Raw genomic sequence first — 15,270 nt, forward strand, 5'->3', positions numbered from 1 at the left:
CACCATGGAAACCAATGGAATGTTCCTGCTGGTTGCTCTACAGCTGTAACAATCACCATGGAAACCAATGGAATGTTCCTGCTGATTGCTCTACAGCTGAAACAATCACCATGGAAACCAATGGAATGTTCCTGCTGATTGCTCTACAGTTGAAACAATCACCGTGGAAACCAATGGAATGTTCCTGCTGATTGCTCTACAGCTGAAACAATCACCGTGGAAACCAATGGAATGTTCCTGCTGATTGCTCTACAGCTGAAACAATCACGTGGAAACCAATGGAATGTTCCTGCTGATTGCTCTACAGCTGACTCCAGTTTATCATCCCCTGATAATGTAATGATACAGAAGGACACATATTTCACAATCTTGTTGAAGCAGCAGGAAGGTTGATCTAGTCTTAGTTAGCAGGTTATCTTGCACTAATGTGAGCTGTGTAGTGTTCCCAGACTGGCCATTTAATGTGCGATATTTACAGTCACTATATTATCGTCCAGTGTGAGACAATGCTGTGATCTTATAATCCAGGCTCTGCATTCAGACCCAAGCTAACGGCTTTCCTTACTGCGTGCTATATGAAGCCGAGCGTCAGCCCCCAGATACTCTCACAGCTGCTCAATGTACAATGTGATGGAATTCACACCAGGAATGCAGGGGCCGAACAAACGCAAGTAAGCAAAAACAGGATTCCCATTTCATAACAAATACAATGGCTAAGAGAAATAGGAGATGTTCTTTTTCAGCAGATCATCATATTTCACCGGTGCAGGATTATAAACAAGGATCGGAGGGAGAGCGCTGCCCTGGCACAGCTGGCATTCAGCCAGGCGCAGGTAATATGGAGGATGCCCATCAGACCCTTTCTGTATCTTCAAATTATATAAATGGCCCGCGTGGTGACACCAGGGGCGAATACAAGCCATAAAGGTCGTATAATGTCCTGCTTGCTCATGCTATTTCAAATCACGGAGGGCAGCCGTACCCCCACTATATCAGTCATACCCAGTCTGGCTTTCTGACTGATTACTGGATTTTCTCCCCTCTAGATTGTAAGCTCACGGGCAGGGCTTTCTATCCCTTTTGTTTCAGTGTGTCCAATCATGTATCCCGTTTGTACAATTACCAGTGTTATTTCTTAATAAATTATAAAGCACTCCAGATAAGACATGATAAATAAATATACAAATGACCACAACAGAACCTCTGGGAAACACTGATAATGCTAACGTTTTGTGCACCCCATAGGGTTTAAAAAGTTTCCTGCATTCGATGAACATTCAAGAACGATACAAACACAACATGCATTTGCCAAGGCAAAGTTGCGAGCGTCTTAAAATCCCAACACATCACTTTTAGCGTATGGTATAAAGCAGAATATGCATGTATGGAGAGAATTCTGGCACCGTATGAATATGTTGCAGTTACCAGCGCCGGCAGAGTGTTCCCCAAAAACACACAACGCTCAGTGTGTAATATTTTATAACTTCCGAGATCGGAAAGACTTATTAAACGGAATAGCCTGTCTCTCCACTCACAGCGTCTAACGGGGAATAAACACCCTCTCTGTTGAACACTTGGATGCAATACGCCCTTCTGAAAAGTATAAAAAAAGGTCACCTAAAATTAGAACAATGTCCTGGTTGTTCAGCAGAGATGGCAAACAGGAAGAGAATTTGTTTTCCTTAATGACTTCGAGGACAGGAAGTAAGAGGAATTCCAGCGACATTGTCACATGTACTGGACATGTTTGCCATTTATTCACAGACCAGAAAGTTCGGCTAATATTCGGCAAGCAATACTGGTAGGTTTACATGTTAGGACTTCACTCGGGGTTTATTTACTAAGCTGAGAATTCTCAGAACTGGCTTTGAGCTTGTACATCGTTACACTGTGAGCAATTCTATTTCATGTCATGTGAAAAAAATCATTCTTTGGATTGAAAACATAAAAAAATGACAGATGCCCTCCTCACACAAGCTCGATTTATAAACACATGCTAATAAAACGATTTGAAAGCACACTGACGGGGCAGATTACTGGATCCCACTTATATAGCTTGTACAAGACATAACACACCGGGGCTGTTATAGCACGTCGGCCAATCTAGTGTGTCTGTCGCTTTATATGGTCTTATAGTGCCCTGAATCCACAATCACTGCTCACTCAGGCCTGGGGACAAGAATGGCTAGAGTAGGGTGCAAAGAAGAGAGCCAGTTTGTAGATAAACCCAAATTCTTGGTAGACAATGTTTAGCTGTATATCAGAATATGTTGGAGGCCTGGCTGCAACGCCCACACTGAATAAACCAAGTCCTGGGTGCACACACTGACACACTGTATAAACCAAGTCCTGGGTGCACACACTGACACACTGTATAAACCAAGTCCTGGGTGCACACACTGACACACTGTATAAACCAAGTCCTGGGTGCACACACTGACACACTGTATAAACCAAATCCTGGGTGCACACACTGACACACTGTATAAACCAAGTCCTGGGTGCACACACTGACACACTGTATAAACCAAGTCCTGGGTGCACACACTGACACACTGTATAAACCAAGTCCTGGGTGCACACACTGACACACTGTATAAACCAAATCCTGGGTGCACACACTGACACACTGTATAAACCAAGTCCTGGGTGCACACTCTGACACACTGTATAAACCAAGTCCTGGGTGCACACACTGACACACTGTATAAACCAAGTCCTGGGTGCACACACTGACACACTGTATAAACCAAGTCCTGGGTGCACACACTGACACACTATATAAACCAAGTCCTGGGTGCACACACTGACACACTGTATAAACCAAGTCCTGGGTGCACACACTGACACACTGTATAAACCAAATCCTGGGTGCACACACTGACACACTGTATAAACCAAGTCCTGGGTGCACACACTGACACACTGTATAAACCAAGTCCTGGGTGCACACACTGTATAAACCAAGTCCTGGGTGCACACACTGACACACTGTATAAACCAAGTCCTGGCTGCACACACTGACACACTGTATAAACCAAATCCTGGGTGCACACACTGACACACTGTATAAACCAAGTCCTGGGTGCACACACTGACACACTGTATAAACCAAGTCCTGGGTGCACACACTGACACACTGTATAAACCAAGTCCTGGGTGCACACACTGACACACTGTATAAACCAAGTCCTGGGTGCACACACTGACACACTGTATAAACCAAGTCCTGGGTGCACACACTGACACACTGTATAAACCAGGTCCTGGGTGCACACACTGACACACTGTATAAACCAAGTCCTGGGTGCACACTCTGACACACTGTATAAACCAAGTCCTGGGTGCACACACTGACACACTGTATAAACCAAGTCCTGGGTGCACACACTGACACACTGTATAAACCAAGTCCTGGGTGCACACACTGACACACTGTATAAACCAAGTCCTGGGTGCACACACTGACACACTGTATAAACCAAGTCCTGGGTGCACACACTGACACACTGTATAAACCAAGTCCTGGGTGCACACACTGACACACTGTATAAACCAAGTCCTGGGTGCACACACTGACACACTGTATAAACCAAGTCCTGGGTGCACACACTGACACACTGTATAAACCAAGTCCTGGGTGCACACACTGACACACTGTATAAACCAAGTCCTGGGTGCACACACTGACACACTGTATAAACCAAATCCGGTGTGCACATACTGACACACTGTATAATCCAAGTCCTGGCTGCACACACTGACACACTGTATAAACCAAATCCTGGGTGCACACACTGACACACTGTATAAACCAAGTCCTGGGTGCACACACTGACACACTGTATAAACCAAGTCCTGGGTGCACACACTGACACACTGTATAAACCAAGTCCTGGGTGCACACACTGACACACTGTATAAACCAAGTCCTGGGTGCACACACTGACACACTGTATAAACCAAGTCCTGGGTGCACACACTGACACACTGTATAAACCAAGTCCTGGGTGCACACACTGACACACTGTATAAACCAAGTCCTGGGTGCACACACTGACACACTGTATAAACCAAGTCCTGGGTGCACACACTGACACACTGTATAAACCAAATCCTGGGTGCACACACTGACACACTGTATAAACCAAGTCCTGGGTGCACACACTGACACACTGTATAAACCAAGTCCTGGGTGCACACACTGACACACTGTATAAACCAAGTCCTGGGTGCACACACTGACACACTGTATAAACCAAGTCCTGGGTGCACACACTGACACACTGTATAAACCAAGTCCTGGGTGCACACACTGACACACTGTATAAACCAAGTCCTGGGTGCACACACTGACACACTGTATAAACCAAGTCCTGGGTGCACACACTGACACACTGTATAAACCAAGTCCTGGGTGCACACACTGACACACTGTGGCAAACACAGCCACTGTATATTGTCATTCATGTATGTATTTTGTTATTGCATAGGTGTGTACAACTTTAAAGAACCAAGCGTATGTATGTTGTGTGTAATATGGTTCAGGTGAACTATAGCATTCGTATGCTGGCGGCATGAAAACCGCAAGCATTCATGCAATCGGTTCACAAACAGTGAATTTCAACACTGTTCGTGAAAAGAACAAACTACCGAATGGAGACCACACACAGGAGGTCGTGTGGCTCCCATTAAGGATTGCAACATTGTTGCAATCGGTAATTAAGAGGATTCAGGGTGGCCGTCGTTCGGCTACCGACCACGCGGCAGTCGGCCATCTTGGATCCTTTGTTAGCCCAGCGGTATTTGGTCGTGGAGCGCCTGGAACTAAAATCGGCTACTCGACGGCACGAATACCGCTGGACTTCCAAGCCGTTCGGGAGCCCCGGTCCTTCGGTAATGTGTTTCTCTAAGGCCAATCGGCAGTTTGAATGTAACTTAAAAATAATGTGTGTTTCGTGCGGCATTCGGTTATTTAAGCTGGGATCTGAGCGGTACTTTCACGAAATGTGCGCTCAGACCCCAGCTATCTACCGAACGTCCATTAGTTTAAATCTAACGAATATTATAAAAGTTCTGTATTTTCATGTAGAATATCGGTTCTGCTGCACGAGGGGATAATCCACTTAACTGTATATTCTAGTGGGAGTATCCCTCTCGTGCAGCGGTGCCTGATGGGAGAAATACCCAGGTTATTCAGTTTCCCATGTAGTCCCCTATTGTACAACCCCTGGAATGTCTGTGGGGAAACCCCTTGCATGGGGAATCCCATAAATACTGTGACCTGTGAATAAAGACCTCAGTTGACTCCCAGCCTATGTTTCGTCTAGTTCTTGGGAGGGAAGGATTACATAACGCTACCTGGATTATTGTATGCTGTACCTGCCTATTTGGATTATTGCCTGTTTTTCCTGTCTACCAGCGGAGACCTTGTGGATTATACTACCTCTCCACTACACACACTGTATAAACCAAGTCCTGGGTGCACACACTGACACACTGGCCGTCATCGTCTCTGTGTTTGAAGCCAATGAAAAGATCACATTTCACGGCGTTCACATCATCGCATGGTAACCTGAGGACCTCGGAGGCAGCTGCGTAAACAGCCGCACGGGGTGCAGAGTATGACCAACAGGCATACTAAACCAGAGGCAACTCTCAGCACTCTTATCCAGCCAATAGTGAGCTTGGCAGAATGAGAGCTTAGCTTTTGAAAAGCCAACCAAGATTATCAGTAAATTAGTGTGGACATGGCCGATCTCGGGATCTATCCTCTGATGTGGAATGGACTGGCTTTGTCCATAATCCCACGTTAGCAGTTTGGAACGTTAGAAATAAGCATGCAGGAAACAAACAAATAGAGTTAGATCAAGACCAGCTGCTGATTCAGGGGCCCCCACGGCCAGACACAACTTCTATACAAAGCTCGACAGGAGCACATAACAGTCAGTTCACAGCACTCCCCCTGGGGAGCTGGGGGGGGTTATTAAATACAAAGACAACATTCAGCACCGTGGCACGAGTTGGTGCTCTGTAATTACCACAATTAAAAGCATTTCACACACGTTCTAACAGGATCTAGTAGGATAACCTGTATTCTAGGTCTTGACATGGAAACCATTATATCCAGTTTATTGATCGATTACTTTGATTAATTAGTCTAGTTCTCATGGAGATAATTCAAACACAGATATGAAGATATGAGCTTTGTATGGTCAGAGGTTGATTCCACACTGGGAACATGATATCCCCGTATCAGAATTAATATTCCCATTGTACAGCGCTACGGAATTTGCTGGCGCTATATAAATAATAAAATAATATTTAAATATTGATGACGTCACAGAAATATCTGGTTTATACAAGGGGCGGAAAGAAGCATTTAATGGACTCTCTGTAATATCATACGAAGGCTTACAATACAGAGTTAGTAGGGGTCAGACCACACTCTGTATAATATAGAAATGATAGAACAATGAATAATAAGGATACACCATATAAAAAGTGAGCTCTGCTAATTTTCCTATAATTGTCCTATGGCCCAGCCTCTAATGCTCTTAACACAGTTTAGGTGCTGAAATGTGATCAGACAATTTCCGTTTTACACAAAGCCCACGATTCAGCCGCCCCAGATTTCATTTGTTCCTAAACTCCCCCACTTCCTCTCTGACATTGTGTGTCTATGAGGGGATGTAGGAATAAGATGAAAATGATCAGAGGAATCACCCAACTACAAACCAGACAGAAATAGCAGTTCACGGGAAACCGTGCCATGTGTACGCTGGAGCTATCACACACACAGTGTAACGGGTGCTCTGGAGACATCCCGCGCGGTGCACGCTCTGGAGACATCCCGCGCGGTGCACGCTCTGGAGATAGAAGAAACCATAAAAATGAGCTCCTCCTTCTGCGCCATTTCTGAACCTGTTACGGCTTGCTGATGGCAGCTACAAAAAGAGAGGTATCTGTGTGCAAGCAGTACGTTCGCGCACCTACAGCGTTGGTCTGAGTGCGTTATGACCTCGTGATCGGTGCTAGGACTTCACACAATGTCATTTCACGTACATTTTCAATGTAACTATAAATGTGTATGTGGAGCACCGATTGGCTGAAAAATGTTCCGCCACTTTCTAGCCGCCGTGAAGTGGGCAGTTTTAAGAGATCTCGCAGAGGGAAATCGTTACAGAAAAATAATGTACAAAAAAGAAAAAAGGGTCCTCTCAAGCAGCCCCTAATCTGCATGATTTGCAGTGGTTGACTTGTGATTTTGGAATGCATTTTTATAATTAGACTCGTGTAAACTCTAATAATACAAATTACACAGTCCTGTTACTGTTCTCGAGGTGTGACAGATGCAGCTATTTACAGACATCAGAAACAGAATTTACAATCTAACCGGCCTTATCACTTCTCCTGACATCGAGGGGCCCCACCACTACCCAGGATATTAACAGAGACTCACCTCCAGCAAGGCGGCTGCCGGATCCCCCTGTAAACTCTTCCCCAACTTATCAACTTCATCCAGGAGGAAAACCGGGTTATTCACCCCGACAGTCTTTAACCCATTGATGATACGGCCGGGCATGCTGCCAACATATGTGCGCCTGCAGCAAGCATAAGAAAAATGAGTAAAAACGTTACAGACAGTGTACAGGGCTTCGGAAACACCACATTATACAATAAACATGGCTAATGCATAATGTACAGGAGTCGTCATCATTAGAGTGTAAGCTCTGTGATACAGACATGGACATTGCACACATACTGCAGCGCTGTAGCCAGGGAATAATTCAACACTTATAATAAGAAAATTATTCCAAAGATACTGAAAAAGTCTGTTTTAACAGGATTGCTCTGCTAGTAATGACCATAGGCTCCTCCACAAGAGCTTCCAATCTAAATCAGATATGTCCTGCCGGAATCTGTATTAGGTTCTCCTTCCATGGTATAAGAATTGATAAATGCTTCGTACATCTCTATGGTTACATTAGCAATCAACCAGTTTGGTAGAAATGAATATAGATCATTGGGAGAATCACCCGGAATCTGTATGAAATGCTAGCCCTCCAACCCCCCGGATTCAGCGAGGGGGGACCCTGGATTAGATAAGAGAAATTATGACCTTTTTCAGTTTAATTTTCAGTGGTTGCTCTGATAGTAAGCGAAGCTCTGTGACGTCTCTCAGAGAGAAGTACTTATCTTTGAACAAGTTTATCCAGCTGTGTGAAATGTTGTGTTTGTAAATACAGAGCGTGTTATAGACAGCACCTTCTGTACGAGGAGCGTTACATCACACGTCAATGAGACATTCCATCTGCACCAAATGGGCCGATGGACAACCAAGGTCCAACAAGGCAGAACAGCCAGCCTCCACCACATGCCAATGTATGTTTCTTTTGCCACCTACAATAATACATGTGCAGCTGCATTTGGCCAGGAAGGTTGTTAGGGAGATTCACAATAACCCTTTTGGTGTTTTTCCCAGAAGTTCATTAGTAGCAGAGTTTCCCGGGTAGCGGAAACATGACCACCTGCACCCGGACCCTACTCTGCCAGGAACTTTATCACCGTTATTCCTAATATTCCTTTATAGACAAAGCTTTTCGGTTTTCCTTCTGTGCAGCAGTTCAATTCTAAGATGGCTCCACGCTAAGAGCAATGAGAGGTTTAAACGATTACAGATAGAAATGACTACAGTTGGGACAGAAAGGCATCTGTTAGGAATCCTGGGGTTAGTTTTAAAGAACAATTCTGGGGTAATCACCATGGAAACCAATGGAATGTTCCTGCTGATTGCTCTACAACTGCAACAATCACCATAGAAAAGACGGACAGACATGAGACGTACGAGGGGGACACGACGGACAGACATAAGGCGTACGAGGGGGACACGACGGACAGACATGAGACGTACGAGGTGGACACGACGGACAGACGAGACGTACGAGGGGGACACGATGGACAGACATAAGACGTACGAGGGGGACACGATAGACAGACATGAGACGTACGAGGGGGACACGATAGACAGACATAAGACGTACGAGGGGGACACGATAGACAGACATGAGACGTACGAGGGGGACACGATAGACAGACATAAGACGTACGAGGGGGACACGATAGACAGACATAAGACGTACGAGGGGGACACGATAGACAGACATGAAACGTATGAGGGGGACATGATGGACAGACATGAAACGTATGAGGGGGACACGATAGACAGACATGAGACGTATGAGGGGGACACAATAGACAGACATGAGATGTATGAGGGGGACACGATAGACAGACATGAGACGTACGAGGGGGACACGACGGACAGACATGAGACGTACGAGGGGGACACGACGGACAGACATGAGACGTACGAGGGGGACACGACGGACAGATATGAGACGTACGAGGGGGACATTATGGACAGACATGAGACATATGAGGGGGACACGATAGACAGACATGAGATGTACGAGGGGGACACGACGGACAGACATGAGACGTACGAGGGTATAATCTCTATATAAGCGGACAGTCTGAAATCCTGCTGAAACATGTTCTTTCTATCCAAGAATGATCTATGGGCACACAATGACCGGTGTTCTGCTATTCAGCAGGTAGTGGCTTAGTGTGGATGAACATTGCCACGTGCTCCTCATAAAATTAGACCGGGATAATACCGGCTCCCTGCAGAGCAGTTACCCTTGGAGACGTTATATCCCACATGTTTCTGGTACATTCTGTGTATTGTGGAGCTTTACATGAGAAACCTGGAAACTTCTGTCAAGCTACAAAAACGTCATCTTTATATAATAATCCCTAAGAATCTTTGCAGTGCGTGTCTCCCAAGGCTTTCAATGAATTACCCCACATTCTACGTATGGTATAGTGTACTGACCGGGGCTCACCAATACTGTATACAGAGGCACACCACAGAACATACACAGAGTACATAAACGTGTCATACTAACAAAAGATAGAGAATACACAGTGAATTAATAGAGCGCGCACAGTAATAATGGGATAATATAGAATGCGCACAGTAATAATGGGATAATATAGAGCGCGCACAGTAATAATGGGATAATATAGAATGCGCACAGTAATAATGGGATAATATAGAGCGCGCACAGTAATAATGGGATAATATAGAGCGCGCACAGTAATAATGGGATAATATAGAATGCGCACAGTAATAATGGGATAATATAGAGCGCGCACAGTAATAATGGGATAATAAAGCGCGCACAGTAATAATGGGATAATATAGAGCGCGCACAGTAATAATGGGATAATATAGAGCGCGCACAGTAATAATGGGATAATATAGAATGCGCACAGTAATAATGGGATAATATAGAGCACGCACAGTAATAATGGGATAATATAGAATGCGCACAGTAATAATGGGATAATAAAGAGAGCGCACAGTAATAATGTGATAATATAGAATGCGCACAGTAATAATGTGATAATATAGAGCGCGCACAGTAATAATGGGATAATATAAAGCGCGCACAGTAATAATGGGATAATATAAAGCGCGCACAGTAATAATGAGATAATATAGAATGCGCACAGTAATAATGTGATAACATAGAGCGCGCACAGTAATAATGGGATATTATAGAGCGCGCACAGTAATAATGGGATAATATAGAATGCGCACAGTAATGTAATAATATAGAATGCACACAGTCAGGGCCGGATTAAGAGCACACTGGGCCTGGTGCTGACAATTATGATGGGCCTAATTACGGAATCTTATTGACCAAAAACACTAAAACAGACATACCTCCCAAGCATCATGTATCTGATGGAGATGGTGTTGGAGGGAAACTCAAAGGATGCAGCTATACGAAAACACATACTCTATGCTAATCTCTCTCTAATTTATGCTTTAATCTTTCAAGAAAATCCATATCCCCTAACAGCAGTGTCCAGTGAAGCAGAAAGTCAATGTGCAGGGTAAAAGAGTGTGCCACTGGCGCAAATCATGCGACCAGACCTGCCAAAAGGGGGTGAACCAGCCCAAAAAGGGGCATTTTTGTCCAAAGAATTGGAAGGCCAGCCTGGCATGAATGCATGTCAGGCTGCCTGCCAATCATGCAGGCTATCCAACTAAGGACATACTATGCAGACTTGACATAAATGCATCAAATTATGTGCCTATTCCATGCTTTCTAAGGTCTGTTCCCTAGCACTCACATGTCCACTTGTCTCTTTATCATCTTACTAGCAGGCAGACGTTCCTGGTATATAGTCTGGGACATAAAAAAAGTGTATGTAGTGAGTGTAGAAGAAAGGGGACATGCCACAGTGTTAGAGAGACCAAAGTCTGCATTATCTAAACTAATTTTATTGTCAGCCAGTCCACACAGGTTTTATTCCCATGCATCCCTCTTAAGCTTCCAAATTTAAAGGGACACTATAGTCACCAGAACAACTACAGCTTATTGTATTTGTTCTGGTAAATAGAATCATTCCCTCCAGGTTTTTTTGCAGTAAACACTGTACTCTGATATCCACTCCTTAGATGGCTGCTAGAGGTGCTTCCTGGGGCAGTACTGCCTAGTGTGCAGCACGGCCATTCAGTGTCTCCACCCTCTGCATGCAGAACTTTCCTCATAGCGATGCATTGAATCAGTTTATCTTCATGATGAGATGCTGATTGGCCAGGGCTATGTTTGACTTGTGCTGGCTCTGCCCCTGATCTCCCTAGTTGACAGTCTCAGCCAATCCTATGGGGTAGCATTGTAATTTACTCAGACCACCACTTCTGATGATATCCGCAGACAGAGTCAGTTCAGAGGCAGATAGGGACAAAGTCGGCAGCTACAGACTTGAATACAAGTTAGAGTTTACTATATTTAGGGAGGCAAGAGAGGGCCATGGGGGCTAAATAGTGGTTTTAACATAATAAGGTTAGAAATACATGATTGTGTTCCTGACCCTATAGTGTTCCTTTAAGCAAGAGTATGTGAAGAGTAGTTAGGAAGGCCATATTTCTTGGGGAAAAAAAAAACAGCCTTATACATTTGTATAATTAATTAGTTATGCATGACATCACATGATGTAAATCATAAGGAGTGACATAAGAGAAAATTCTGTAAATTCACCAACAAACTACTCACAGTTTGATTCTGCTGTATAGATGGACTGCTCCCACTGGGGCCTCCCTGTCTCCCTTTCTCCCAGTCTCGCAAGTCACCCAGTCTCTCAGTGTCCCTATGTATCACAGTGTCAGTGTCCCCATGTTGCCCAGTCCCCTAGTCTCCCAGTGTCTCTGTGTTCCCATTTCTCCCAGTGTCCCCATGTCTCACTGTGTCCCCATGTCACTGAGAGACCCGGGGACACTGAGACACTTGGGGACACTGGGAGACATGGGGCACTGAGACACTTGGGGACACAGGGAGACATGGGGAAACTGGGAGCCATGGGGACACTGAGACACTAGGGACACTGAGAGACTAGGGGACACTGTGTCCCTAGTGTCTCCCAATGTCCCTATGTCTCAGTGTCCCCATGTGTCTCAGTGTCCCCCCATCCTTCACTTACCTGAGCTGTAGAGCTGTTGTGTGGACTCTCTGTGCTGTGTAGCTGCTCCCCCATGGATCAGTGAGTAGAGAGAGGCAGGGAGGGATATGCTGTTACTTCCTATCCCTGCCTCTCTCCACACACAGTGACACCCTACTGGCCGGTGCTGGTATTGCAGAGTAATTTCCGTTTATACTGAGAAAAATACCTGCATTTGTATTGCCAGTATTACTGCAATACTGGCACTGGCCAGGCAGCCTCAAATACCAGCTGTGGATACCAGTCAGGTAAAATACCAGTCAGGTGGAAAACCTTAGAGTAGTGTGTGAAAAAAAAAAAAGTAATTTTTTATTTTTTTTTAAATGGGCCTATTCCATGGGCCTGGGCCTGGAGCTGCAGCTCCATCAGCCCCTATGTTAATCCGGCCCTGCACACAGTAATAATGTAATAATATAGAGCGCGCACAGTAATAATGTGATAGAGAATGCGCACAGTAATGTGATAATATAGAATGCGCACAGTAATAATGTGATAATATAGAATGCGCACAGTAATAATGTAATAATATAGAGCGTGCACAGTAATAATGGGATATTATAGAGCGCGCACAGTAATAATGGGATATTATAGAGCGCACACAGTAATAATGGGATAATATAGAATGCACACAGTAATAATGTAATATATAGAATGCACACAGTAATAATGTAATAAAATAGAGCGCGCACAGTAATAATGTGATAATAGAGAATGCACACAGTAATGTGATAATATAGAGCGCGCACAGTAATAATGTGATAATATAGAACCCGCACAGTAATAATGTGATAATATAGAGCGCACACAGTAATAATGTAATATAGAATGCGCACAGTAATAATGTAATAATATAGAGCGCGCACAGTAATAATGTAATAATATAGAGCGCGCACAGTAATAATGTAATAATATAGAGCGCGCACAGTAATAATGTGATAATATAGAATGCGCACAGTAATAATCTGATAATATAGAATGCACACAGTAATAATGTGATATAGAATGCGCAGAGTAATAATGTAATAATATAGAATGCGCAGAGTAATAATGTAATAATATAGAATGCGCAGAGTAATAATGTGATATCGAATGCGCACAGTAATAATGTAATAATATAGAATGCATAGAGTAATAATGTGATAATATAGAATGCGCAGAGTAATAATGTGATATCGAATGCGCACAGTAATAATGTAATAATATAGAATGCACACAGTAATAATGTAATAATATAGAATGCATAGAGTAATAATGTGATAAGATAGAATGCGCACAGTAATAATGTGATAATATAGAATGCATAGAGTAATAATGTGATAAGATAGAATGCGCACAGTAATAATGTAATATAGAATGCGCACAGTAATAATGTGATATAGAATGTGCACAGTAATAATGTGATATCGAATGCGCACAGTAATAATGTAATAATATAGAATGCATAGAGTAATAATGTGATAAGATAGAATGCGCACAGTAATAATGTGATATTGAATGCGCACAGTAATAATGTAATAATATAGACTGCATAGAGTAATAATGTGATAAGATAGAATGCGCACAGTAATAATGTGATATCGAATGCGCACAGTAATAATGTAATAATATAGAATGCGCACAGTAATAATATAGAATGCATAGAGTAATAATGTGATAAGATAGAATGCATAGAGTAATAATGTGATAAGATAGAATGTGCACAGTAATAATGTGATAATAGAGAATGCATAGAGTAATAATGTGACAAGATAGAATGCATAGAGTAATAATGTGATAATATAGAATGTGCACAGTAATAATGTGATAATAGAGAATGCATAGAGTAATAATGTGATAATATAGAATGCGCACAGTAATAATGTGATAATATAGAATGCATAGAGTAATAATGTGATAAGATAGAATGGGCACAGTAATAATGTGATATAGAATGCACACAATAATAATGTGATAATAGAGAATGCGCACAGTAATAATGTAATAATATAGAATGCGCACAGTAATAATGTAATAATATAGAATGCACACAGTAATAATTTGATATCGAATGCGCACAGTAATAATGTAATAATATAGAATGCGCACAGTAATAATGTGATATAGAATGCGCACAGTAATAATGTAATAATATAGAATGCGCACAGTAATAATGTGATATCGAATGCGCACAGTAATAATGTAATAATATAGAATGCGCACAGTAATAATGTGATATAGAATGCGCACAGTAATAATGTGATATCGAATGCGCACAGTAATAATATAGAATGCGCAGAGTAATAATGTGATATCGAATGCGCACAGTAATAATGTAATAATATAGAATGCATAGAGTAATAATGTGATAAGATAGAATGCGCACAGTAATAATGTAATAATATAGAATGCACACAGTAATAATCTGATAATATAGAATGCGCACAGTAATATTGTGATATAGAATGCGCACAGTAATAATGTGATAATATAGAGAGCGCACCGTAATAATGTGATAATATAGAATGCGCACAGTAATAATGTGATAATATAGAATGCATAGAGTAATAATGTGATAATATAGAATGCGCTGAGTAATAATCTGATAATATAGAATGCGCACAGTAATATTGTGATATAGAATGCGCACAGTAATAATGTGATAATATAGAATGCGCAGAGTAATAATGTGATATCGAATGTGCACAGTAATAATGT

At 42.7% G+C, this 15,270-nt stretch overlaps 1 protein-coding gene across 1 annotated transcript in view; it reads right to left on the bottom strand.

The window, feature by feature from the left end:
* LONP2 (lon peptidase 2, peroxisomal) overlaps positions 1-15,270 on the bottom strand; it is a 57,436-nt gene that overhangs the window by 16,135 nt on the left and 26,031 nt on the right. The window contains exon 8 of the mRNA XM_063438231.1: positions 7,463-7,604. Coding sequence (XP_063294301.1) covers positions 7,463-7,604 — 142 coding nt within the window. The remainder of the gene's footprint in view (positions 1-7,462; positions 7,605-15,270) is intronic.

Source organism: Pelobates fuscus, chromosome 12 (assembly GCF_036172605.1).
Source record: "Pelobates fuscus isolate aPelFus1 chromosome 12, aPelFus1.pri, whole genome shotgun sequence".
Lineage (NCBI taxonomy): Eukaryota > Metazoa > Chordata > Amphibia > Anura > Pelobatidae > Pelobates > Pelobates fuscus.